General features: G+C 40.7%; 1 protein-coding gene across 1 annotated transcript in view; it reads right to left on the reverse strand.

The window, feature by feature from the left end:
* LOC117485788 (collagen alpha-1(XVIII) chain-like) overlaps positions 1 to 8,301 on the reverse strand; it is a 51,220-nt gene extending 42,919 nt beyond the window's left edge. The window contains 1 exon segment of the mRNA XM_034134489.1: positions 7,934 to 8,301. Coding sequence (XP_033990380.1) covers positions 7,934 to 8,282 — 349 coding nt within the window. The 5' untranslated portion in view covers positions 8,283 to 8,301.
* Positions 8,302 to 26,783: the final 18,482 nt, after the last annotated feature.

A 26,783-nucleotide genomic window follows, 5' to 3' on the forward strand; every position in this document is an offset into this window, starting at 1 on the left:
ACATGACTGTATTGTGTGGACCGTCTTACTTATACTCTTTGGATTAATTACAAAGTAGCATAATTTTGAATTTCGAATAAGCGTGCTAAAAGCTACAAGCTTAAAGAGGATTCAGATCTTTATGTATCTTCATAAAGATATGAGATCTCCAAGACCTTAGCATAAAACAAACATTTGCTTCCTAAATGAGTCAAAGTTGACGCAGAGTCCGAGTTTCAGAACACCTGAGGCCGACCCTGAATCCTGAACTGTTGCATGAATGGCAGGGAACAATAAAGTCATTTGCACCAGGCCAACCAGATGTCTCCTCTGATAAACTCAGAATGAGAAACCTGGAGGGTCTCTTCAGTGGGCCTGCGCTCACACGTCTACACTGGCTCCCTCTTATATCTATCTGACAGACTAGGGGAGAAAAAGTCTAAACTTTACAGTAATCCAGTAGTTAGTGGGAAAACACGCCAGCTCCATTTTGACATCTTGCTTGTGAGCTATTTTTAAAGCAGGAAAACTCCATAAATGAGCATGTGTCACAACTGAATGATGACATTTGTACTCAAAATGTCTCCATTTACAGCGATTCACTTCTTCAATCATTTGCATGGAACATGTCATTTGTTAACCTTAAGCAGCTAATTATGAAAAATATTGGATTTGTATGCAGATTGGACTTCAATGTCTGTAATCAATTGGAATGTGAGCTTAAGGCCCCGCTCACACGGGACCGTTTGCGTTTATGCACAGTATGCGTATTCAAAAAAGTCTTCCGTTCACATGCATTTGTTTCATTTAACGTGTCTGTTCAAACGAGACCGCTGGAAACGCTGTAGTACATATGCCGGGACTGTAAGTGGCGCTGTAACTTCCGCCACAAAATACACCAAAAGCAGTGAAGAAGACTCCGCAGCAGCCCCGCAGCAATGTTGCCATGGCTACCCTTCTGTTTACGCCCCGCCGTGGATTTAGCAACATGTAGTTCATGTAATTCTCCATGTCCACTTGTTGCTGATGGTTGTGGTAGAGGAGCTGTAGATTTTTGCACTAATATCTGTAGCATGGTCAGTAGCAGTAGCACTAGCAGTAGCTACTGACAGGAGGAGGAGCATGTCTCCGTGGAGAGGACTCGCTCAGAGAGATATTCTCTACAAACACCGGGTGAGATCCTCCTTTGTCAATATAATGGATCAATGCATGAAATCTGACTCTGTTTATTTTGTTTAAGGAGTATATTGGGCGTTAACAATTCTGGTTTGCCTTTTATAATATTATTTCATTCAAGAACCCCTTGTGCGTTTAATTAACACAGCCATGCTACAGCAGTGAGCAGGAGAGGTGGGGAAAGGTGGAGCTATCGTTATTTTTTCAGGAAATATTCGTATAGAGGTGATTACACGGACTCGGTTGACCCCCCAGAGCGTTTCGTTTGCAAATCTATACACCTTGGGACCCGTTATTGTTTGTGGGGTCAGTTTCTATCGGCCTCGTGTAAATAATAGGGCTATACGCACGCGAAACTATGCAGATACAAGCAGTTTTCTCCTCGTGTAAACGGCGCCTTAAATGTGAGTCTGGCTGGTCATACAGGCTGCATGTAAGGCCATCCTTTGCTCCCAAAAGTCAAACAGCTGATATCCTAATGCATCCTCACACATGCATGCATATTCCAAGCTCCTCAAACCCCTCATTAGGGAACCATCTCACCTTTTAGTCATCACTCACACCCACCAGATGTGCACTTTGTTGGACTATGTGTAGAATGTACCCAAACAGACGATGGTCTGACACTAAATGCTAAAAAGTATCACTTTTCAATCCTGATGTAATTGTGCCAGACACTAGTAAGGACAATTTCATTTCCCGACTTTAAGCAAATACAAAGGTTTGACCTGCTTTAGGCTTGTAAAGGATTGCTTTTGCTAAATCCGCTTCAACGTGCCTGCATTGTCAGCAATGGGCCAGCCAGTCATTCCTTCACAGAGATCAGAAATCATTGGGTACACAAAAGGTGTCCATTAGCATTTTAAGTGGAAACTCAATGCAGGTTTTACAAACTGCTTTTGTTAACCAATGACAGCTTCAAGGCCGATGGGGTATAGAAAAGGTTTGTTGATGAATGGAGCGGTGCTGAGTTTATGGTGCTATAGTGTGCCTTGTCAAGAAGGCGGCTTAGTGTCCAGGAACACAGCACTTTTTCATGTCCTAACATTCCAGGTTGGGGGTACCACAGTTTGTGATACCCTGTTGATAAAGCTGTATATACAGTGTGAGGCTGTATACGCAGCTTTGGGAAGAACGGGACGCTGCGTAATCCATGGGAAAACATTTGAACATCTGGACAGTCTGAGAAAACGTTGCTGTTTCACTGCTCCATCACCATTTAAAACATCCCTTGAGGCGTGCTGACAGGGACAATGAACTATCCCGTCACTCTGCAGAAAAAGCTAGTCGGTGGTTTGACCTGCGTTTTTAGTGTCAGAGTTCACCTATGGAGACGTAAAAATGACGACCCCATGATTGTAAAGAAAACATTTCAGCAATGCTAATGCTTCAGCACAAAGTATGTCTGTCGTACTTTCAGCCAATTGATTTGAAAGTGAAGTTAATTAGATTTGGTCACATGAGATGGTGCTCTTTGCTCTCTGCTTATTTGATTCTTGTTTGATCTTAGTTGCAATGTCTGTCCGTCTTCTTACAGGGCTAAAGGGAGTCCTGTTGTGCTTATAATGTTAAATCAATATCAAGTACTTGGTGCAAAATGACATAATGTTTTTGATTTGTTTTGCTAAGACACATTTTTACCAGCAGCACTTTATTCTTCTTGTCTTATATCAGGGAATATGGTACCATCATTACTACAACTCAAACAAACTGCAATATCATTACATGTATAGTGGCATATAGCTCTTTATCCAAACCGGTTTCCACTAGAAAGCGTGTATGTAATACGTAAGTAAATGGAACAATTAGCACAGGATGTTTTTAATATAATAGGTGCACCTTCCTTGAATGAATGTTCCTTTCTTTACTGAAAAAGCATATTCTATGAATTCAGGGCAAAGTTTGCGGTGTCTTTAACCTGTAGAGAATACTCGGAAACAGATATCAAACTAAAACCCACATCACAGTCCAGGAAGGAGTTTTCATGTTGTCTCGCCCTGAAGACTGTAATTCTCAAGCCACAAAAAGGAAGATGGGCCTACCACAAGCTGTGCACTTTAGGGGGGGGATAAATAAGATACTGTTCAAGTTCTCTACTGTACTTGTAAGTGACAAACTCTAATGAATGATTCTTTAGAACTCCTGAAGAACATAGTGTGTATGATATTCACAGAGGCAGAGGTGAAATGCTTCTAAAGAAGTTAAGAGCTAATACCTTTTACCATCCCTGTGCCTCATTACTGCGTTTTGTACCGGTTCAACACAAACCAGAGGGGGCAATGAGTTTCTGGCAGCAAAGAAGTGGAACTACGCTGTGCCCATAATTGGAACCCTCCTGAGAGCCAAGTCAAAATCATTCCCTGGCAGGCTGCGCGCTGAAGAACCGGAGCCAGCTTTGGGCCTTCCTGTTATGAGATACAATATCAATCTCAGCTCAAAGGAACCATGGTGCTACAAATCATTGTCAGACCACCATAAGGGTGTACAAGCCACAACACAAAGTCTAAATGTACACAGAATTCACCCAAACAGAAGTGTTTATCTTACAGGAAATCTACCGTTTCATGTTGTAGACCACCAGAGGGGCGGCCGGGGACAGGAATCCCCTTTATTATCAATTAAAGGAGCCTAAAATTGCAGTTGACCTATAGACCCTGATATGAGTGACTGCTCATCTTCCAAGCAGGGGACTGGTAACCATGGAAAACATCATTAAAAGGGCTATTATGCCCTAACAATAACTTCTTACCACAGGGGCAGCCCCCCCCCCCCATGGTAAAAGGATCACATCTGACAGATTTCTTACAATGTTTCCATGCCCCAAACAATATCTCTGCCATCTTCCCACAGCGACCTCCCACATACACACATCTAAAGCCCCGGACACACCAAGCTGACACCAAAGAACTGACACAGACGGACCCCCGACTGTTGTGTCGCCTCGCGTCTCTGCGTCTTGGCCAAGTGTCGCACTGGAACACACCGCAAAGACTTCAGCGGCACGGCTGAAAAGACACGACGGTGCGGGACACACCAATCTGAGTAGGGCGTGTCGACGCTCATCGTCGGCCTGACGCCCATCGAGGGCCAGAATCGGCTTGGTGTGTCCGGGCCTTAAAGGCTACATGCAAATACTTAACTTTATCTCTCTTGTGTTCTTGCCCCATGCCAAGGGCCTAACTTTAATTCCATCCAATATACCAGCTCAAGAAGTAAGTATATCATGAGACATTCTTGCATGACAGGTCATAGTTATATGATGTAGGAGTAGGGTGGTATTAACAAGAATATGAGTTCCCTCCTCCCACACATCAAGCAAACAAAGCTGCAGACAGTCAAAGCTCCCTAGACCCTGCATGGCGGGGGCTCTGATCAGTGAATTTAAGAGGTCAAAGGGCTCCTAAGTGGGAAGGTGCAGTAGAAAACAGCCCAAGATAAAGTTATTGGGCCAATTAACTAGGAAACAGGGCATTTTGGGCAGCAGGGCACACATTTACAGAGCTTTGGAACAAATGATCTTGGCTTTTTACGTATGACCTCATTTAGTTGTAGGCCAAAGCCCACCAAGCTGTTTACTACTTCTAAAACATTACCAGTATGCCTTCTTGCTGTAGCAGGGAGACATTGGCATAGGCACATGAGGCATTTTGTCAGTACAAACCATGTGATGAATGCTCATAAAGGCAACGTCTAATTGACTCAGAAGTTTAGTTATCTTTCGGAAATGGGGGGAAAGCGAAGTCATTTCTTATATTTGGTTGATTGAGGCTCATCTGAACATCACACCAACAAGCAGTGTCCAGTGGTGAATTTTAAATATCGCTGTGTTTGTATGAGTGATACCAGATGGGCTAGACTGCGCTGGCGTTCTGTCCAACCAAGAATGATTTAGAGAGACTGAAAGCATCTCAGTGATACCTCGGGGGCAACTCAAACAGGTGATACCCAAAATGACGTCGAAAACAACCAGCGTCTGGAGAGCCAATAAAAGCCGTCCTCAGGTAGTAAATATGTCTACAAAATCATAGTTTTTAAATTTCCCTTAGGCTGCAAATATCAATGTCAGAGCATTTAAACCAACTCCTTACACGTTATTTAACACAAACACTTGTAGTGTAAAGCTTTGCCGTAAAAGTCAAAAAGCTAACACATGAATTGTGTGGCTTTTACAACAAGACAACATAAAACCTCGCCTTAACCCTAACCCCCCAGATGAAGAAAAAACACCAGCACCTTGTATATCAACACAGAAAGTAACACATCTATTTGGGCCCAGATGCATCACTTAGTCTTGGAACCGGAGACATCTTGTCCACTCATGTCTGTCAATGAAGCCAGGTGTCAGATAGATAGTGGAGCTGTAAAAAGACACAGTCTTGAACTCTGAGTGATCTGAAGTGAAAGAGGAGTGCAGGACAGTTGCCTAGTAAAAGGCTTTAAAGAAGTACAGAACTTTAGACAAAGCTCTAACCCTACTTTGAAAGAGACATTTCACCAAATAAAAGCTGTCCTGGTATTTGACATGCAAAATTCATTGAATATATGCATTCAACTGTTTAAATCATTCACTTTGTACAGCCGTTTGCTAGCTGTAATAAATACTTTTTTTCAAGCACAGAAAACCACTGAAGCAACATGACTGCTTCCCATGCATGACGACTTCATCTGTCCATTCCTGGACAGACAGATGCTCATGGAGCTGACTGCGAGTCCCTCACTGTCAAAAGAGACATGCAATTCTACATGCCGAGTTATCTACAGTTTCCATGCACACGTTGTTCTCAGAAGACAGGCCCCTGTCTTGTGCAATTCCAGATGCATTCATGCTAATAACAAAAATATCCTAAAAAGCACAATATTTAATCAGTGCTTCATAATTTACTAATGAATTAAAATAATCTATGTTTTTTTTTACTGATTTTGCTTTACTACAATCTGTATTACAGGATAAGATATATGGAGCGTACGAAACCATGTAATTATTACCCTTTAAATTCATAATTTACTGAAAATATACATAACTTGGTTTTGAAATTAACCATAAACCCATTTACTGTACTGTGTGTGTGTGTGTGTGTGTGTGTGTGTGTGTGTGTGTGTGTGTGTGTGTGTGTGTGTGTGTGTGTGTGTGTGTGTGTGTGTGTGTTGTTATAATAACCTTCAAGTTGTAAGTCACATGCATTCCAAAGGACAAGGGAAGCACAGACATGCAACATTGTAGGATTGTAGGGCAGGAGGGTTGGCACCATGCTTGTTAGGCTAAAGCCAGAACTTTGACCTTTTAACAAACTTGAAGCATGCTTATTTTTTCTTTAAATTATTTTGCAAGGGAACCAGGGTATAGTTAATATCAATGACTGTGCTGAAAGGGATAAATGTCCATTTTTGGGGTTGGGTATCGGGTATTGGGTTTTGGGAGGAAACACCAGACAAACTGGAGAATAGGGACACTGAAAACTGGTTCAAATGAATCCTAGTTTTGGGATTCATTTGAACCAGTGATTACCTTTCTGGTTACTAACTGACAAGCACTGATACCCATCATCCTCTTCTTCTGGTAGAGTGTGGCACTCCAGAGGGAGTTGTCCCTCATCCAGGAGTGTCCAGCAACTGTCCCGCAAGACTTCGCAGAAACTCCGGCAAGGCAACATCGGCTCACCGCCACATTTTGGTACCAAGAGAAGGCAGAAAAACCACTCCAAACTATGGTGGCAAGGTGACTTCAACAGCCACGCCCATTTGATTAGGAGTACCTGGACTTCCTCCACACTGCTCTGGTTAAGGTAATTGGGCACAACAAAACGTTCCCCTATCATGGAGGAGCAGAAAGGGAGAGCAGTATCTAGCAGCAAGCATTGTGGGGATTCTACAACAAGTGCTGATTTAGCTTCTTCTGTGTGGCTTTCAGCTTGTGCCCACCCACCTGTTGGGCTGATTAGGATTGCTTGGCTAGGCTCACTTGCTGATGTTTGAGTAGGGTCTAACATGTGACCATTTTGACTAGTCACCACATTCTGGCTAACTGCTGATGCTTGACTGGGTTGTTGGGCAGCTCTGGGAAAAAAGGCAGGTCTCTTGCTAGTTTGTGGTTTGGTCATTACAATTTGTTGGATATGAATTGGTATTTGGGTTGTAGAAGGTGCCTGGCTAGCTAATGGAAAAGGTCTAGTCTGTAACACTTGATTAGGTAAAGCTTCCTGGTTGGCTGGTAATTGAGCAATTTCCACTACTTGGTTATCCTCAGGTATCTCTGTGGTCTCTACAGAGTTTTTGCCCACAATTGGGGTTAGTACATATTTTGTGGTAGAGTTTTCTTTAGAATACATCGTAATATCAAAGAAACTAGAGCTACTGTTAAATGTTCTATTTCCTCTAGTATTATTAGTTGTTTCAACAGAAAAAAGATTTGGCTCTGATGTTGTGCTTCCAAGATTATTGTCCTCATTTATGCTTTTAGGACTGATCCCGGCACTCTTTTGAAACTTTAATTTTTGCTCATTAGTTTGGGATTCTAAAATGTCTCCACTATCTAACGCCCATTGCTCAGTGGGCATTACTATTCCTTGCTGGTTTTCATCAGAAACCCCCTGTGTTTCAAAGCCAGATCCTGATGCAAATCCAGATTCAGCCTTGAATCCAGAGTCAGACCAGAGGCCTGACCCAGTTTCTGAATCCAATTCAGACCCAGGCCCAGATCCCAGTCCTGAAACATCTCCTGTAAAACTTAAATAACCAGATCCTTCAGAACCCATACCCTTTATAGAAGATTTGCCATTACCAGGTTTACGAATGCGTGATGAAATCCCTTCTGTTCCCTTTTCTGATGTACCACCACTCTCTGGTTGTGTTGTGGGTTCTACAGTGGTCAGTCGAAGTCCCTCAGTGGTCTGGTCCCATGTCTGCACAACCTTTTGGATCCCTTGTCCCTCATCAATCATCTCAGATCGAACCATTGCGATATTCTCTGATGAAGGTTCTCCACTACCTTCTGAACTGCCAGATCCCTCATGGTCCACTGTTGGGGGCATAGTTGTAGTACCAGTCCAGCCCCAGAACCAAGCATCAGAGTAGACCACCAAGAGGGTCAACAAAAACAAAACTCCAAACGAGGTCCTCATTTTAGCCATAAAGTCAAATCTTGACCACGTCCACCCACTTGATTAAACTCCCTGAGTGAACTGTGACATGTCCTCTCTGCCACTACAATCCTCACACACACTTTTCAGCACTGTCTCCACACACACTCCACCAGGCAGAGAGGAAAAGTGAAGAGGAGTGCCCCATTCAAAAGAGTAAAGGGGGAGAGCAGGAGGAGGTGTCCTCCGCATTGGCTGGCCTGGCAATATTTCTTCTCCTAACTCCTCCTTCCTCCTCCTTCTCCTCCTTTTGTCACAGCAGTGAAAAGCGATCTCTCCTGCTGACTGATACCTTATAATGACGGCAGCTTTGCCTTTCAGTCTACAATGCTGATGCTTTCAGTGTTTTAAAGAGGAGGGCAATTTGTTCCCCTTGACTTGTTCTTTTTGTTTTAACATGACAATAGTAAACTACAGATTTAGCTTAAAAGAAACTCCAAACTACCTTGGAAGCAACAGTTGTACCTTTGTAATGAGCTGATTTCAACAAAAAGAATAACATGCTAAATGGTGGTGTAATCCCCTCCAATGAATAGTCTCATTCCACTGCAACACCAACATGAAATGGACTGGATTGTCTTAACATATAGACCGAGACAAGGCCTTAATTCACACAGTATCCAGGCCTCACTTTCTTGTCCAGACTGGTTCCCCATACTGCCAATGTGATCTGTTGACAGAGACCCTAAACATCTGCTAATGGGAGATTAGTCATAAAAGGAACAGGAGGTTTGTGCAAGGTTTTCTCTAAAAGCACCAGGGGTTTCAAATAAAGGCAGGTATTTTGTGTGTGTAACCTCAGTTGCTGATAGAACGAAACACTTGTGCACAGCATGCAACTAGCCCCATAAAGGTCCAAGATGCTCATGTTGCGATGCTATCTTAACACTAGCTTGACAACTTGATCCTGTAGCTCTCCGTTATGGCCTGGGGTCACTGATGATCTGCCTGACCCCTTTCTCCAGGATTATGTGTGTTTAGTCTAATACACAGCGGAAAGGGAACACCAGAGACATTGTAAAGTAACATGGAAAATATTGTCAAAATGAAAAGCAGCCAATGTGACCTACTTCAATAAACAAAACGGGAAGGCTCACTTAGTTATCACAAGGCCAAGCTATTTTGCACCTTTTGCCCTGATGACAATTTCAATAAGAGAAAACTATTATCTGTAATCATATGAAAAGCAGCTTCCTTTTGGGCAATACTAAGGGACTTGTGATTGCCTTGAGCTAATGTGTGACTTTTATTTAGAAGAACATTTGTTCCTTCAAGGAAGAAAAAAGAACATGAGAATCTGCCACCATTCAAATGTTTTTTTTAAAAAAGGAGACAACCTTAAATATATAAGTTATATCTTAATCCTCATTTCAGTAACATAATTCTAAGAGGCTAGTTGTAGCATGATCACAATACATTCAGATAAGTTGACCCTCTAGGCAAGCAGGGGTTTGCACTCTTAACCAAGCAATGGTTCACTCTAAACCTGTCAAAGTAGAACATTTAATTATAGCAGTAGCTTGAGAAGAAAATGACTTTCAAGGTGACTTTCAAGCAATGCTATGCAAAAAAAGCGAAGACGTGAAATATTTTAGGAAAACGTTAAAAGTGGACTGCTCATACTGTACATTCTTAACCACAACCTAATGTTTATAGTAGGGATTGGGTTAATATACCGGTAATGAATAGCCTCAGCTCCACTGGCATTATATTGCATAGGTTAAAATAAAAAACAGCAATAATTAATGACAGCAGAAAGGCCTTTCCTGTTCTATACTTCCCGTCTCCTGTGGGGAGTCCCGCCAGCATGATTTCCACTTTAATGTTGTCCTTTTCTGTTCTTTAAACAACACAGGATGCCAAATCCTAAGGACTTACAGAATTTAGACAGAAAGTGGAGGTAGTAGTCCAAAAGGGATTTAGGCTCTAATCAGTGTTATTATTCCAAAGATGACAATGACTGGAGGATGTTTTTCTATGACAGCAAGAGATTTTACAGAGTTCGGAAATGTTCATTCAGACTTGAAAAATGGGAAACCTGCCAAAAGACTTGGGTGGCCAAGCACATACCCTGTCACCTCAAAACTAGGAAACAGTCTGCTAACTTGGAAAAACCTGACACGAAAGGTAGAAATGCACTCAATAAGGGGAAGTACTGTTGTGCTCGTGGAGTGACAGTTTTTTTAGCACATAATCTGCAGATATCATAACATACCTTGGAATTTGTTAAAAGTCTCTCTTTTCCACATCCCTTTAATGTCTACTGATACCGGTGAGTACAGGCTGCGAGAGTCATAATGTCAACACGGCCAGAAGATTTCCTGTTTTCAGGAGTGGCATTTGTAATTGGAACGGGTAATTACAGTAAGAACGATTGAAAAGTTTGCACAGGGCTGTACGATGAAGATGGAAGAATCTAAACAAAGAAGCGCATCCACTGAACACTGCTCTGCAACGATGGTCCACTTTTTGAGGGGAAATGAAATTGGTCAGAAAAGCAGTTATTTGCAGGTTCTTTCAGAAACGGCAACAAGATTTCCCTGTTGGACTAACGATCAAAATGTTGCTGTCTTTTGACGGATAACTGTTTCAATTAAAGGACAATGTTCATACAAAAATGTTCGTGTAAATATGGTTAATATTTGTGACCAATGCTGATATGAAATATGCATAAAGCTAAGATTTAGGATCTCATTCTAGGCTAATAGAAGATCATCCTTAGTATAAGCTAATATAACCTGACAAATTAAATGGTTCCTGTTCTGGAGACTTCTGTGCTTTATTAAGGGTTTAACAAATATAAGAGGACCATAATGTTCAAAGTTTTCTCTAGGAATCTAAAGTACAAAACATTTGAACATTTCAGGACTTTGACAATGTGCTGGAAACTTCTGAAGCAATGGAGACGAAACTCAGAGAGACACGGGGAGAGCAGGAACTTTGATGGCAAACAAACACTGATGGTTTATTATGGAGTTACTGCCAGAGAATTTGACAAGACATGTGCTGCCGCCACGAGGCGACACAGCGGTTGCCAAACAAATTCTGAAGATCTCTACCCCAGAGCCATGTATTTAGCTGGTTCTGAGAGAATAATCAACATTCTGCATAACAAGATAAAACAGGCAAAACACTATAACACCTCTATCAGCTGACGCCAGCAGACAGGAACAGGGAGACCAAACACTGAGAGCACAGCCTGTGCTCAGCGAGGGCAGTACAAACTGATACACTGGGTCAAAGTTATAGGCCTAGGAGAATATTTCCCCAACAGACACCAATCATGGCATTTCATTCACATCTAGGTGGTAGCAAAATCAACACATAAAACCTATATTGTGTAACGGATTATAATAATGTTCAAAATGTTCAATGTTTACGGGAGAGTTTGATTACCGAGATGATAAATAATTATTTCCATCATTATTTTTAAAAATAACCGTATAAATAAGTTTGCAATGAAGTCAGTTTATGTGGAACCAGACTATACAGTACAAATACTAATTTCATGCATATACTGTTTGGTTTTCAAGTCTGTTTTGACTTCTCCAGTTTAACCATGAATACTGTTTATTTCTCCTCCTATAAGTAAAGAAAGGCTTTTCTTACACGACTGTGTTGATATTGCAAAGTGGCATTCCTTATGAATGTCTTTAATGTCTGCGACCTGTGAAACCCTGAGATGTTTGAGCAGGGGATAAACTGAAATTCCAGGCCCCCCCAGTGTCTGTCCTCACAATACACAGACAAAAGCGTGAAACCTAAGACCAGGAATGAGTCCGAGGGCTGAGACCATCAATGGGAGGATGAATGATCGACTAATTACAACACCAACAAAACCTGCTGAACATAATCCACGAGGGGCTGAAGGAGTCCAATTATCTGTCACGGGAGTATTTTATGCCAAACTGTCATTCAGATATCCAATCTGATGTGCAGGGTGCTAATTTCATCACTGCTTAATATAGCTTTTGTAAATAAGTAAAGAATAAGAGGGCATGTGTGTGAAACACAATCTCCTACACAAATGGCACTGGAAAGAGAGGAAGTACACGTTCCAATAGCTTTTTACAGTAAACCTTCTCCATTGAGCTTATTGTTAACTTAACGCAATAAATTACCCTTAACTTCTTAAAAAATATAAGTATTTTGCACCTTTCTCATTCAAAGGCTTTACAGAAATTCAGGGTTTCTGTTGCAAGGCAATTCAAGTGTCTTAGACCTAAGAGAGACGCATTACACAAGATGCACACAGGTTGACAATACAGAAACGTGAGGGTCTATTTATCCGTAGCCCCTAGACAAGCTAACAAGCCTTTTGGCGGTCCCCCCCACCCCCCACCCCCTGAACCTTCACTGATGTTATTTCAGCAAGTGGGGGTCGTTGCCCTCTCGCTGTGTAGTGACCATCTCAGTGGTTATACGAGCGCTAAGTTCCGACGCACTCAGAGCTGGACGTTTTTTAAGGACACACACATTGGGATGTCCACAGACCGTCGTGAACGAGCCCACATGTGGTTCGAATACACGTGCACACACACAAACACAAGCTAACTTAGGCCGTACAGCATGTCACAGCTGAGCAGCATTGTAAACAGTAAGACTCACAAACTGTAGTGAACATATGGCTGACACACACACACACACACACACACACACACACACACACACACACACACACACACACACACACACACACACACACACACACACACACACACACACACACACACACACACACACACACACACACACACACACACACACACACACACACACACACACACACACACACACACACACACACACACACACACACACACACACACACACACACACACACACACACACACACACACACGACTCCCCAGCATGTCACAGCTGAGCAGCAGTGTAAACATTTCTCGTTTTGAATCAACTGCAAAGAAGGAAATACCTGTAAAATCATTATCTGAAAATGTGGCCGTCTGCATTCTGTATTTCCTTGTTAGCTAAAGCAGAACTTGGCTCATCTGACCCTGTATCCCGGAGCAACAGGGTGCAACAGAGTGGTTACAATTGTGTACAGTAAAGGGACTATTCAATGGCTTTCAGGCTAAATGTAAAGCCTGTTAAAGCGCATTCATCTGTTTTATCCCCTCTCTTAAAAAGGCACAATCCGCAGACCCTTGTTTTTCTAGTCTCATCACAATTACGGTGATATACTGTATGTCCCGGAATTTAAACTTCCCATACTTTCTATACTTTCTATCAGGGATGGAAAAGTACTTATTTCCTTTTCTTAAGTAAGAGAAGTAAAACGACTGTCTATACATACTCCATTGCAAGTCAAAGTCCTGAGTTCATAATGGTACTTAAAGGTAGGGTAGGTAAGTTTGAGAAACCGGCTCGAGATACACTTTTTGTTATATTCCATGGAATGCTCTTAACATCCCGATAGCAATGAATATCTTAAGTGCTTTGACAAAAAATCCATACAAAAAATCAATCTGTGGAAGCCGTGGTACTGTAAAAAGCACGACCAATAATTTTAGCCGGCCTGGCTAAAATAACTGGATGGCCTACCTGCCTGTCAGCCTTCCATCTGTGCACAAACTTATCTCGTGCCCTCATTGGTCATGTGTGCGTTCGTGTGTGTTGGAGGAGGGGCTCTATAAGGAAGTGGCAGATTTTCTCCGGTTGTGTATTTTCAAATTCTAGCGATCTCGAGCCGGTTTCTCAAACTTACCTACCCCACCTTTAAGTAAAACTATGGAAGTATAATCAGCAAAATGTACTGAAATTATCAAAAGTAAAAGTACTTATTATGCAGAATGGCTCTTTAAAAAGTGTTGTATTATAATAGAACATTATAATATACAGTTTTTCTCACTAATAAATATGTATAGGAGTTTTTTTTATGTAGTAATCCATCAGTCTGCTTTCTATAAAGTAAAGGGTAGCCTGTAGACATGTTACTGATCATGTGCTTATAATGGAGGATAAACTGCATTATGTGAGAAAAGTGTTACAGCCCTGCATATCAGCAGTATACTTGTATGTTATCAAGTTACACCTAATTCAACTCAATAGCAGCAGATTGAGATCTGAAACATATATAGGGCTCCTATACTGCCACCCTAAATGGGACAAATGGCATGCCTGAATAAGAGGCTCTAATTCAAGTGACGTCTCTCACATCTCTAAGATCTCCAACCAGTGAATGTGTGTCACACAGTGTGTGAGGCAGCCAGAGAATGAGAGGTGGGGGGTAGGCTAACAGAATGGAGGTCAGGAGGTCACAGCTATCAGATTAGGAGGGAAAGGGGTCCCGTTTCCCACCAATGGGGACTTATCACAGGCCTGGAGTGGCCTGCAGGGGCAGGTTGTGAGGGAGAATGCTGGCCTGCAGTGTAAATGCCTCCCATTGAGACTCATCGCCTATGGGAGAGCTGCAGATTAGCTTAAGAGTGTAAGAGTGCGTTCAGAATACAACACTATAGAGTAAAACTTGATGTAGACATGAAAAGAAGAAGGTTGTCCAGTGTCAAGTCTTAACTAAGTCATATTTAATGATTTGCTAGGGTCTGAAAAGTTTTAAAATGTCCCACCAAGTTTCTCAGAGTCCAAACTGATGTCTTTAAATGGAAATGTGCATATTGAAGAAGAATTTTCTGAAAAATACATTTACAGATGAATCAATTATCAAACTAGTGAACTTGTTTTTGTGTTAATTGACTAAAGGACAAGTCGACTTTATTGTGCAGCTCTTTGAATTTGAAACTCTCAGTATATAGGTGGATAAGACCCTTAAATATGCAAACACGAGGAGAGCATTTCCAAGTCTATAAGGCCATAAGAATTTCCAAAGATTCACTGTCCATCCAACCCATTGATCTGCCCTGTTACCCACTTGTAAATTAGGTCATTTGTGTTCTATTTGCCAAAGCAAAACAGAGAAAAGTGGCAAACCTTGGTAAACAGTTAAGCCAAACCATCTTTAAGTAATGCGAGGAAGAATTTGGGATTCAGCACTGTGAATGGAAAAAAGTTACATAAATGTAAGGCTGCCTTTCTGTAACTGGCCCTTAACTGGTTGCATTCCAGTCACTATGAATGAATTACTTTCACTCTAAATGTGTTCAGTGTTGGTTTTAATGAAGTGTGGCCCTTCCAGCCCAACATAGTGGTCTCATTGAAGTGAATGAGGACACTTACAGTATAGTAAAATCCATTGAAGTATTGATGAAGAACTAAGTTCAAGAGGAATCCATGTATTATTGTCATTCTCTATCAATGGCAAAATACTTCACTAACTAATGTCTCTCAAACTAACTCTAACCTAAACGTACAGAAAGTCCATCAAAACCTCTCAAAAAAACATTGCATTGATGGTGTCAATACAGTCCTACCAAATGCCAGTTGATCCTGAATATAAGGGCAGCGTTTAGTTCAGAAGAGTGCTTTAGAGGCATCTTTTCAGCGTCTCCACTGAACAAGCCAGTATCCTGTAGAAACAGACAGCCGGGCAGACAGAGCCCTGCAGGGTTCCTCAGTCCTGCTCAGGCAAGCAGAAAGAGCTCGGCCGTCACTCTGAATGAGACACATTCCATAACAACGGGAGAATATGTAGCCTGGGGGGCCTAAACAACAGTTACAGTATAGAAAGTGGGGCTGTATATAGGATAGAAGGGAGGCGCCCATGTTGTACCATCTTTAATGCAGAAGAAAAGTAATTTCCCCAGCAAACCCTGTGACTTATCTCTTATCTAGCATAGCAGATCAAAGCTACTTCTGTTCTGCACATTAAGTGTACCCTGAACTATATGTTCCACAAAGTTTCAAACACTATGAAATTCCTCTGTGACCAACGGGTGATTCTTGGTTAATTATTTGGCTTGAGATTGAATCAATGAAACATGTATGTTTTGGGAACTGCTACCTATGCACAGACAAACAGAGACATTCTTTACATAAATCATTGTAAATAAACTTTGAACAATAACTCACATAGCTATGAAAATGGACACATTTTTTAAATTGTCTCAACAGGGTTGGCAGGAAATTACAGTTTCACCCTGCTACCTGAATACTGATTGAAGGAATGATCTTGTTAGGTTATAACTTGGAACATGGTCTTAAAAAAAGGTGTTATACAGGAAATGACCTGAGGAATCAAATCCAACTGCCTTGCTGTCACACTTAAAAGTCCCCACTCTCTTTTCTTGTAGCTGTAATGACTCGGCTAATCAGTGCACTGTGAAGTCAGAACATCCGGAAAGGTCTGAGCTGTAATTGGCCCACAATGCCTGGGAGGTGTTATCTCAACTAATGACAGACACAGTATTGATTCTTCTGCCTCAAAAGAAAAAAGGAGACAAGCTGAAACACATTATGGTAATAGATGATTATGTGTGTTGGCGGCGCAGAAGGGCTACTTTTGGAGATTTTAAAGCTGTGCGGCTAGTTTTTAGAAGTTTATCGAGAGTTTACATTCAGTGTTGTCTATAAGGAAGTGCTTTTAGTTCTGTTGGAAAGTTCTCCAGACCCCATACACAATCTTTCCCACAGACTCGCATATCTGGAGCTGGAGTTTGCTTTACTGATGTGTAGCGGTGGCAAAATAGCGCCCTCTATTGTCCACATTGTGAACCACAACAAGAAGCAATAGGGTGAAAACATTGTATAGAGCTGCCATTATTAATCGATTAGTTGATAACAATTGACTTGATGGCGAATTTGATAATCAATTTATCCGATTGTGTGATTCATAAGGGGAAAAAAGTCACAATTCCTAGAGTCCAGCTTCTCAAATTTGATATTTTTTATTTTATTTTACTGAAAACTTAATATCTTTGAGTTGTGTACAAAGCTGTTCATTTGAGGACATCATTTGGGGCCTAAGGAGAAACTGATCGAATCCTTTTAGCATTTTCGGACATTTTCACACACAACTACACGAATGGATAAGAAACTAATCTTCAACGAAACAATGACTTAGTCCTGCCTCAGTTGTCTATTTTAAAAATGATTGATCTGGTTTAAAATGCAACCACAATAGATGCAAGCAATTTTCTTTTTTTATCTCATTGATCCGTACAATACAAACAATACACTCTTAGTATAAACGGCTATTATCTTCGAAGAATAACATGTTAACACGTTGAGAATTATCAGTAAAATCGGCTGCAAAAACAAACTTTCCCAGACAGGTGGTGCGCCCCTAAAGGAACACACCTGCGGAAAATCAAACACAATGTCCATAAGGCCTGTCGACAGCAAACAACACCTCATGGCAGATAAGGCACGTGGTCGAAATACTGAGGAAAAACATGTAATATCTCTGATTGTCTGCACGATTGTGTGTGTTAGGTGTGTGTGACAATCTGTTTAATATGATGCTCACTATAGATAATGTAATTACAAGCTATTTATTTTCATCAGTGTGGTGGCCGAGCCTCGGGCTACACTCTCAACACATCTGCACTGTTGATGTCACAGCACAAAGGAAACCACAGACGTGTGTTCACAGCTATTATGCTTCCTCAATGATAGGAGTCGACAATTATGTCCTTAAAGGGGCCGCCCTTCTGACATTTAATAGCGCGTGAGGTGACTTGCAAGAAGACGTAAGGGTAGATTAAAGAATCATCACTGCTGTCAAAGTTAACCCGAAAAGAGATTTTTGTCTTTGTGCCAAAAACAAAAAGAATATCTCAAAGTACTTCAAAGAGATGGTGAGGCATTAAACACCAGCTGCTGCTTCACTTGTGCAGTTAATGGTTTCTATCAGCAGAGGGAGACGTAACCACTGCGAGTGTTATGATGGGGTTCAACGGGACACCGACCTCATTACAGTCCAAAGCACTTAAGTCACAGGACAGTCATCAGCATGCACACACACGCACATAAACACACAAATAACAAAGAGAGGCAGATGGTGCAGACACACAGGCCATCATAGGAAACATGGACTAAATATTTAGTTACACTAACCTTTAGCAAAGAGCCATGTTGCACACAGAGGTTTGGATGACTAAGTACTTCCAAGCTATCTGAAACAAAGCCTCCCTCTATTATCACTGTGTGGTACTTTATTTACGTGTTTCTTTTAACTTTATTAATAATGACAAGCCTTTAAAACCCACCACTTCAAGCTTGCCTTCTCTGACTGAAGTGAGGATATGAGCTTTCCAACGCCTGACTTCCCCTTTTGACCAGTCAAGGAACGCGATATATTGTACATTTGAATCTATCAACAGTAGAGCCCAGCACTACAAAGACTTCTTATCAAGCCACTGCGTTCCACTTATCTGTACTCATTCTTAACAAACTGTTTTCTTTTGTTCATTTCTTTATCAGGTGCATCTGAAAGTACATTTTTCTTTCAAAGAACGGCCCGGCGGGACTTTGGGTGAACTTGAAGGGAAGGGTCATCCCACTCTGACAAATCATTTACCTGCTCTGTAGACCTGAAAAGAATGAAGGGACTCTCCCACACCTGGAATCCAGACACTCTGCTTGTCTAATATGGGCAGGGTTACAGGGTCACAGAGTTGGAAAGGTCACGTTCAGGTTAGCTACATATTTACTTCAGAATATCTGGGTGTGAATCAGAGAACGGCTTATTAACATAAGCTTTTGGTACAGGGTACAAGTACAGGGTATTTTGGAGGGCCTCAGGGTGGCTACAGGTCAGCAAATAGGGCATGTTAACTGGAGGGTTACAAGCTTTGGGGATATAATTGATTGACAGTTTCATGTTCCTTTATGAATTTGCATAAAGAGGGTGCTAAAACTCCAGTTGGTGCTGCTCCCTGGCTGGTAATAACTGACTGTGTGTGTGAGTAGTGACTCTACTGGTTTGGTTTAATTGTATAATGTTAACTTGAACTAAATGACTAGCTATTTTCATTCAAAGGGCCGAAGTGTACTGTTACACAGCTTTTTTCAGAATACAAAAGAAAATGGCTGATGTTGTTTCAGAGTGGTAAATCAAAGCAAATAAGTGTATTGCTTTTCCTCTAATGTTGGGTGATATTTTACAGCATCAGGACGTGGGTCCAAATATAGTTTTTCTGTGGCAGAAAACTTCTAAGATGAGGCGATGCTTGTGGGTTTGATGACACTTTTATAAAATATCACAACCTATTCATGCGTTCACATTCAGTTCTTGCGAGGGATGTATCGAACATGTAGCAGTGTTGAATTCATCTGGGTGGAAGTAAATTAACAAGTGTAAGGTAATATCAGGTGACAACAAGGACCTAATACTAGATTGGCCCATTGTTACAGTTGCCTGTTTCGGCCATTTTAGTAAGTAATTGACCAATGTCTGATGTCAGTTATTGTGCACCTCTCGTTATTAACACTTTGCATGAAATCGCCCGCCAGAGTTCAATTTATGGTGAACAAATGAAAACAATAAACACTTATATTGGGATGGTTGTGCTTTACATATTACCCTAACCCCAACAATACTTTTTGGCAATCTACCCCCCTCCAGCAGATCCCACCTGTATGCGGGACACACAAATAAAGCAATGCTACATAGGGTTAAAATGCTAACAGGAAATCCCACCTGGCTGATCAGATGCAGCCTGTTAACATTTCCGTTTCAGAGCACCAACAAGTTGACAGTCTGTTGAAGAAATGAGAGAGGAAAATAGTTTAATTTTTCCATTGCTAACCAGCAGTTGGGGGGAGTGTGGAGGTGGAGGGGTTAGTGGAGGAACCATCTGCTTTCCTGTGACTGCCGAACAGGACAGTGCACGGCAAGTCTGAACCTTTTCCTTCTTCAGACAACTCATGAAAGAGGCCAAGGGGTCCGATTTGGGGCCAAACGTTGAGCAATGTTTTGTCACCTCGTAAAGAAATGTCAGATTCCAACCGTAGCCATATTTATGACCCTCAACTGAACAAAAATGCTCAACAGGAGATGCTTTTCTCCCACTGCTTTTAAACCTCTGGCTGAGGATTGGAAGCTCAATCATTTCAGGTTTTGCAATAACAGCTCATCACCAATCACAGAGAAATCCTGATGTCTGCTGCCTGATCAGCTCGTGTTGTGTCCAGGGCCAGCTGGTGATGACAACACTGTCATTCTCACTTCCCACAAAGATGAAATAACGTAGCGAGATGAAACAACGTAGAGATCAGAAGTCCGGCATAAGGAGTGTTGACTTTGGGGATTAGGATCCATAACCGGATGGGCACAGACAGAACAAATTAGCCAGATACTTCTTTGAGAGGCATCTGTAACTGCAGGGAAATGGAAAACAAAGCTGACATCCTTTAAATAATCCTTTGACCTCTTTGTTTGCCATCTGTTACTTTGACATGTCTGTGCTAATATATACACTGTATATCCCCTGAGGATTTGTTTGTGCACATATTTATTTATGTGTGGGTTGTTGTTCTTAGTATTATCCTTTCCCAGAAGAGAACAGGCACAATGAATGTGGGTGATGAGAATATTTTTGTAAAGTGTAATTTCAGGGAAATGGAGCGCGGAGAGAGACTCTTGATCTTGAAGCAAAGTGACATAAACAAACTAAGTAAAAAATCAACTAGACTCAACATTCAGCCCCTGCAGCTTTTGATGAAGGGTATGTCTTAATTTAGGAGAAGGCTTAGAGACTTAAAGTATGTATTTACCTAGAAAAACATGTAAAAATAGTCATTTATCTAAAGAGGGGGATATTTATTCCATCTTGCCTGCAATCATTGTTAGATCTGCCAGATACATCAAAAATAAATTAAATTAAACAAGATTTATGACTAATTTAAAAAAGTGTGTTAGTAGGAGACAGACTTGCAATATCATGAAAACCAAAAGCAACGTAAATATTGTGGCCAGTTTCTCTTTTATTTGGGATTGGACATGTTTGACTTGGGTCTCACAATGGGTAATTGTACTGTTTGCCCACATGATTTGAGAATGTCCTATCACACATACTTAAAGTCTTTGGCTGTGTTCAATAGTGACCCCTTTAATGTTTCTCACCCATATAGTAAAATAGGCCTGGCAGACAGGCTGGTAGACTTGGCTTCAGAACAAAGCAACCATCATGACTTTGCCAGGAATGGATTGAGGCTGTGATGCGCTGAGACATGAATTTTGAGGGAGTGCTTTTTTCCTTCCTTGCAGCGATCCCAGGCATCATTAGTGGCTATGTTACATTAATCTTAAACTGCAAAAGTCAAAGCTTTTTCGTGTAATATATCGTCTTAAATATACCACATTCACACACAAGTTCTATGAAAGTCATCTCTAAAACTCAAATTAAAGTTCAAATTGCATTCATGTGGGATGGATACTACCGGACAACCAAAACAAAGTCCTTCAGATTCTTTACAGATGATATCCCAGTGCCTTGCAGTGTTTATTTCTGCTCACTCGTGCCAAAATGAGTCAAACTTTGTTTTCCGTGAGTCATGATAAGCAGGGGTACATACTGTAGGACATTTCTCCTCTTCTCAAACAGATGGAGGGGAAATCCAAACGCCTTTATTACCAGACAGTCAATAACATCAGCGACTGGTTTTTCGTGCGAGAAGGTTTGTGAAATTTGGAGACGTGAAACAATGACTTTATCATAGAATAGGCTTCCTATCCAGAAAATCATGACATCTCACACTTGGTTGTAGAGTTTTTAAACTGAGTAGGATCCACCCAGACACAAAAATGTCTGGTTTAACACGATAAGGTGTAACCGTGTGTGCGTGCAATTGTCAGGGAGTCCACTTGATGCTAGGAGAGCAGGAATGAAGCCTTGGACTTTATAAATCATTGGGTAATTCTAGCAATGTCAACCAGGCCATTTCCTCAGCCTCTTAATCCCAAAATGAGTGAAGCATGTGTTTAAACATCAAAAGGTCCTGGGACTATGGCCGTTCGGGAGCATTCTTATGCGACCATGCCAGTGAATAGGAGTCATTTCCAGAAGCTTTACCCAGCAGGCCAGGCTTTAAGTGCCCTCAATTGGTCTATTAGGAAAAAAATGAATACAATTAATTAGGGCTGTGCGATTATGGCAAAAATAATAATCACGATTATTTTGGTCAATAATTGATATCACGATTATTAAATACGATTATTCATTGACTTTGAAAACATCCATTTATTGAACTTTAAAACAAATACAAATAATAATTTCTTTATCTTATCTTATCTTTTTAACTGTTGATTACCCTGAACGTATAATTCAACTGAAAAACCAATACAAAAATAAATGATACATTTATATTCACATTTAAATAAATAATATCAAAAATAATAAATACCAATAAACAAGATCAACAAATATTTTGGAGCGCACTCCAACAAGCTACTAAACATATGTAAATATGATAAATACAAATAAATTAGACTAAAATAAACAGATCAAATATGTCGTAGTGCACTGTCACAACCAAGCAAAGCAAAATAATTGTTTTTTTCGATTATGTTGTTTTCGTAATTGTGGCAGGCCAAAATCGTAATTGCGATTAAAATACGATTAATTGCACAGCCCTACAATTAATGAAAGCTTTCTGGTTGAGTGGACAAGTGGGAGGCTGCGTCATCACATCACCATATCAAGCTCAAATCATTTACTTTTATTAGTCCTCAGATACCTGTTTGACATTCTTTCAAAAAAGTTAGTTTGAGATCAAATATGAGAATAAAACATATTACATATTCTAATATAATGTACAATATAATCAATCAATACTATTACTATTGTAAGAAACTGGGATGGACATATTCTATTATTTCATGACATTTTATAGACCCCTCAAATAATGTTTGAAACAATCTGCAGATTAAACGATGAAGAAAGATTACGAAAATTACGAAATAGGTAGGCTGTATTTGTCACAAACTATAGGGTTGATTTGTTGCCATAATTATCACCTCATATTCATTTTAAATGGCTCCATTTATCAATCACATAGGCCATACAAAAGATGATTTATTATCAGACTTATGAATGTGTGCAGACCACACAGAGAGACACACCTCCTGCTGACCTTTGCAGGGTCGTGTGAAATGATTAAGATGGCAGTTTAAGCAATTTTTCAGCAAAAAAAATGTTTGGAACGCACTGAGAAAATAGAGAATTTAAACGTGCTGTAAGGGAGGTTTGAAGTCTTTCTAATGATGCTCTGATAGATCTGTTTCATTGTCAATATTGGAAACCACTTAATGTCATACATTAAAGTTATTATCTCTCAATGAAGGTGGGAAACATTTAGCTGCCACTTTTCAAGTCTACGGGGTTTGACACAAAATTGTCTTTGGATATAATATTTCCTAAGATAAGTGAACAGTATTGTTCCCCTACTATATATTGCTACTCAGTGTTAGCATGACAATGTAGCTTAACATTAAAGTCACAGTGGTAGCATCTGTTTCTCTTAGAAAACCAACACATTTTCAATTTTTTTAAATACAAATGTAGCTTGTTTAACAACCAAGTGTTGCCACATGAAAGCCATAGACTGAGCCTTTACTCATCTTATGACTCTCTTGAAGGGAAATGTCTCAGACACTTGATATCACTTTTTCATAAAAGTGATATCAAAGGAAACTGTTGAGCAGATCTGATCCAAAGAGTGAGTTGTGGAGGAAGAGACGGGATAAAAAAGAGGAAATTCTGTGGCTTTGCTTGCTCTGAGGAACTTCATCGCCATAATCTACTGTAAGCATAGAAACTGTTTGCCGATGAAAGCCCCTGTGCAAGACAAGATAATACAAGCATGCAAAGACAGTGGTGATAAAAGCCCAGAAAACTGCTGACTCATTATCAGAATACAGCAGACCAGACCAAGCCATAGAAACCTACTGTAGCACCTCCAGAGCAGTGAGCTGCTGACACTTTCATTACGCTTCAATGATGTGCAACTTAAAGACGACCACAACCACTAATTCTACAGTAAATGTGTGATTTGTATTTCAATTACATAAAATGATGATTGATGTTGTGATTTTTGGTTGCATGCCATGTGTGTGTATAAGATGCTATTAGGCAACAGTATGTTCTAAACATTTTGGATTGAAATTCACAGTTTAACACTACTTCAGACATTTGGGAACACACATGGAGAACCAAGACAGAAAATGTTCCCTGCTTCTGTTCCTATGATTTGTGTTTTACCCTGTCAGCTAATGCTGTAGCTTACTTTCCCTTTAGTTATATTAGATCTCACCTTCCCTTAATTATACCCCATTCAAGCCCGCAGACAAAACAAATCCACCACAACAAGACACTAGACACTGCCGGCTCTCAGCTTCCTGTTCTAACAGGAAAACAAAACTACATTTATAACGGTTAGACATTTGAAATCATCAGGTCTTTTTTCCAAAACTTGATACATTTTAGGTTTAAACAGTAAGTAGTAAAAATGAACAATAAATTGGCTTTTGTTTGCTCAATTAGTGGATTGCTCTTTTAACAGGAAATAGATGTGGCGATTGACTTACATGTTACATTGGGACAACTTGATAGGAAAGCTTTTAGAAATGGCCAAAATGTATCATTTGTATGGGGAAAAAAGCCATAATGCAAAAGGGTCTGGACTGAATCAAACAACAGAGAGACGGACCATGTCTGATCAACAAAGGTCTTGATTTGTAATGTCCATCTTTTCCATCTTCACTCAAGACCCCCCCCCCAGCTCCAAATCCAGAAGTGAAAACATTCCTTCTTAAATGATCCCATTAGAACAAAAGCAACTCTACAAAAAAAAGGACAAAAGAGGGAAAACAAGCATTCCAATCATGTTTGTTCAAGCTTTGCAATACCATTATACTGCATGTGAAAGCGGAACAGGAAGCAGGCGCACCAAAAGTATCGCCCCCAGGGCTGTGGTGTTGTGTGGTCAGTCAGAAGGGTGGGGTTCTGTACCACCTACAGCCTCCTGGAGACAAGACAGGCTGACTCACTTATATTGGCGGTCAGATATTGTTTGCCCTTGCAACCAGCAAGTGTTTTTATTGCTTTGACATGAATGGCTGGAAATAGTGGCACATCAACTCACATTGAAACTTTGCCAAAGTCCGATTCAGGCTATTGTCCCTGAGTCGTAAAATGAGAATATCAGAGAGCAGCATGAGTCATTGCAAACGCCTTCTATGTCCTCTGAGAAGGGAAAAGTGCTGCAAATTCTGCAGCAAGAACTTGAAAGCGGAGGAGTCACAGAATCAAGTGTCCATGATTGATAAACCATGTCTAAATCCCTTCCGAGGGATTTGGGAGAAGGAAAACATGGAGGTGTTTTCAAACCCCATGTGATTTACCCATAACACTTTCATGGAGTTTTGGAGGAAAATACAGCTGACAGTGTAGGAGTAGAGAGAGACAGAATCAGAGAGGTTGAGGGATCATTTGTCATCTTCCAGACATATAACCCAGTGACTGGATTACTGTGGGCCTCGATCATTTGAACAGATGTACAGGGATTTCCTTCACTGTTGTTTTGCATTAGTCATGTCGCTGAATGGCTACAGATGGCTGCAGCCTTTTTTTTCACTGCAAGGATTTCTTAAGTCAAATATAAATTGTACTCTTCTGAAATTGATTATATGCTCATGTACTTTAATTTTTTGTTTTTGCTGTTATGGAACTTCATGGATGTTTCAGGGTGTTCATGGACCTGGCTTGTGTACCAATTCCAAGAGTCAAAAGTCAAAATGTTGACTTGCTTTCAGTTATATATGAACCTGTTCACTTAATGTCTGGTCCCTAAAATAGACACATTGTTTTTGTCAATCGAGAAACCATGAAAAAGTATTTCTTATTATTGTCCATTATTAGTTATATCCAAGTTTTCTTTTTCTTTGATATTTGTAAGAATCATGAAGCTGGATCTCAAATCTTACTTTCATTTATTTCCCCCCACTCCTTGCCTTACCAATCAAAGGGAGATATTTCACTTTTAAGACATGATTTAAGGACAACTGAGCATACAGTAAAACTGGACCAAACAATTCAAACATCACTGAAAACGTACAAGGCAGCAGTAAAAACTCAACAAGAAGAGACCTAAAGGAGGGTGTCATCTAGACACAATGCACCCTTTTAAAGTGTGGGTGGGGTGGACAAGTCTGACAATCAGAGTACCTGCTCTCTTTACTTGTCCCTCTCTCTGTGTCTTGCAAGTTAACTTTTATGATGGTGGTCCAAGGAGAAATGCATTGGGTGTGGGGGACACTTAAATGTACACAGGCTGTCCTTGAAGACGAAAGACAAGATGGGCAGGCTACAACCTTTCATCCCCAGACATCAAAGATTGAGTGGGCCAACCCAGACCCACAAGTACAGAGCTGAACAACACATTACAGCACTCACACACACATCAGTGTGTCATTCAGCAAAAAAACTGCCACCACTGTTGCAGAAAAAGAAAGAAGGTCTTTCCTGAATGACTGGCCTGTTGTCTTTGTTCTGTGGCTGACATCATGCACTGTAACAGTCAATGTTTCCAATGCTTTCAGCTCATCTTATCTTGTATTTTTACATACTACAT

Source organism: Trematomus bernacchii, unplaced genomic scaffold (assembly GCF_902827165.1).
Source record: "Trematomus bernacchii unplaced genomic scaffold, fTreBer1.1, whole genome shotgun sequence".
Classification (NCBI taxonomy): Eukaryota; Metazoa; Chordata; class Actinopteri; order Perciformes; family Nototheniidae; genus Trematomus; species Trematomus bernacchii.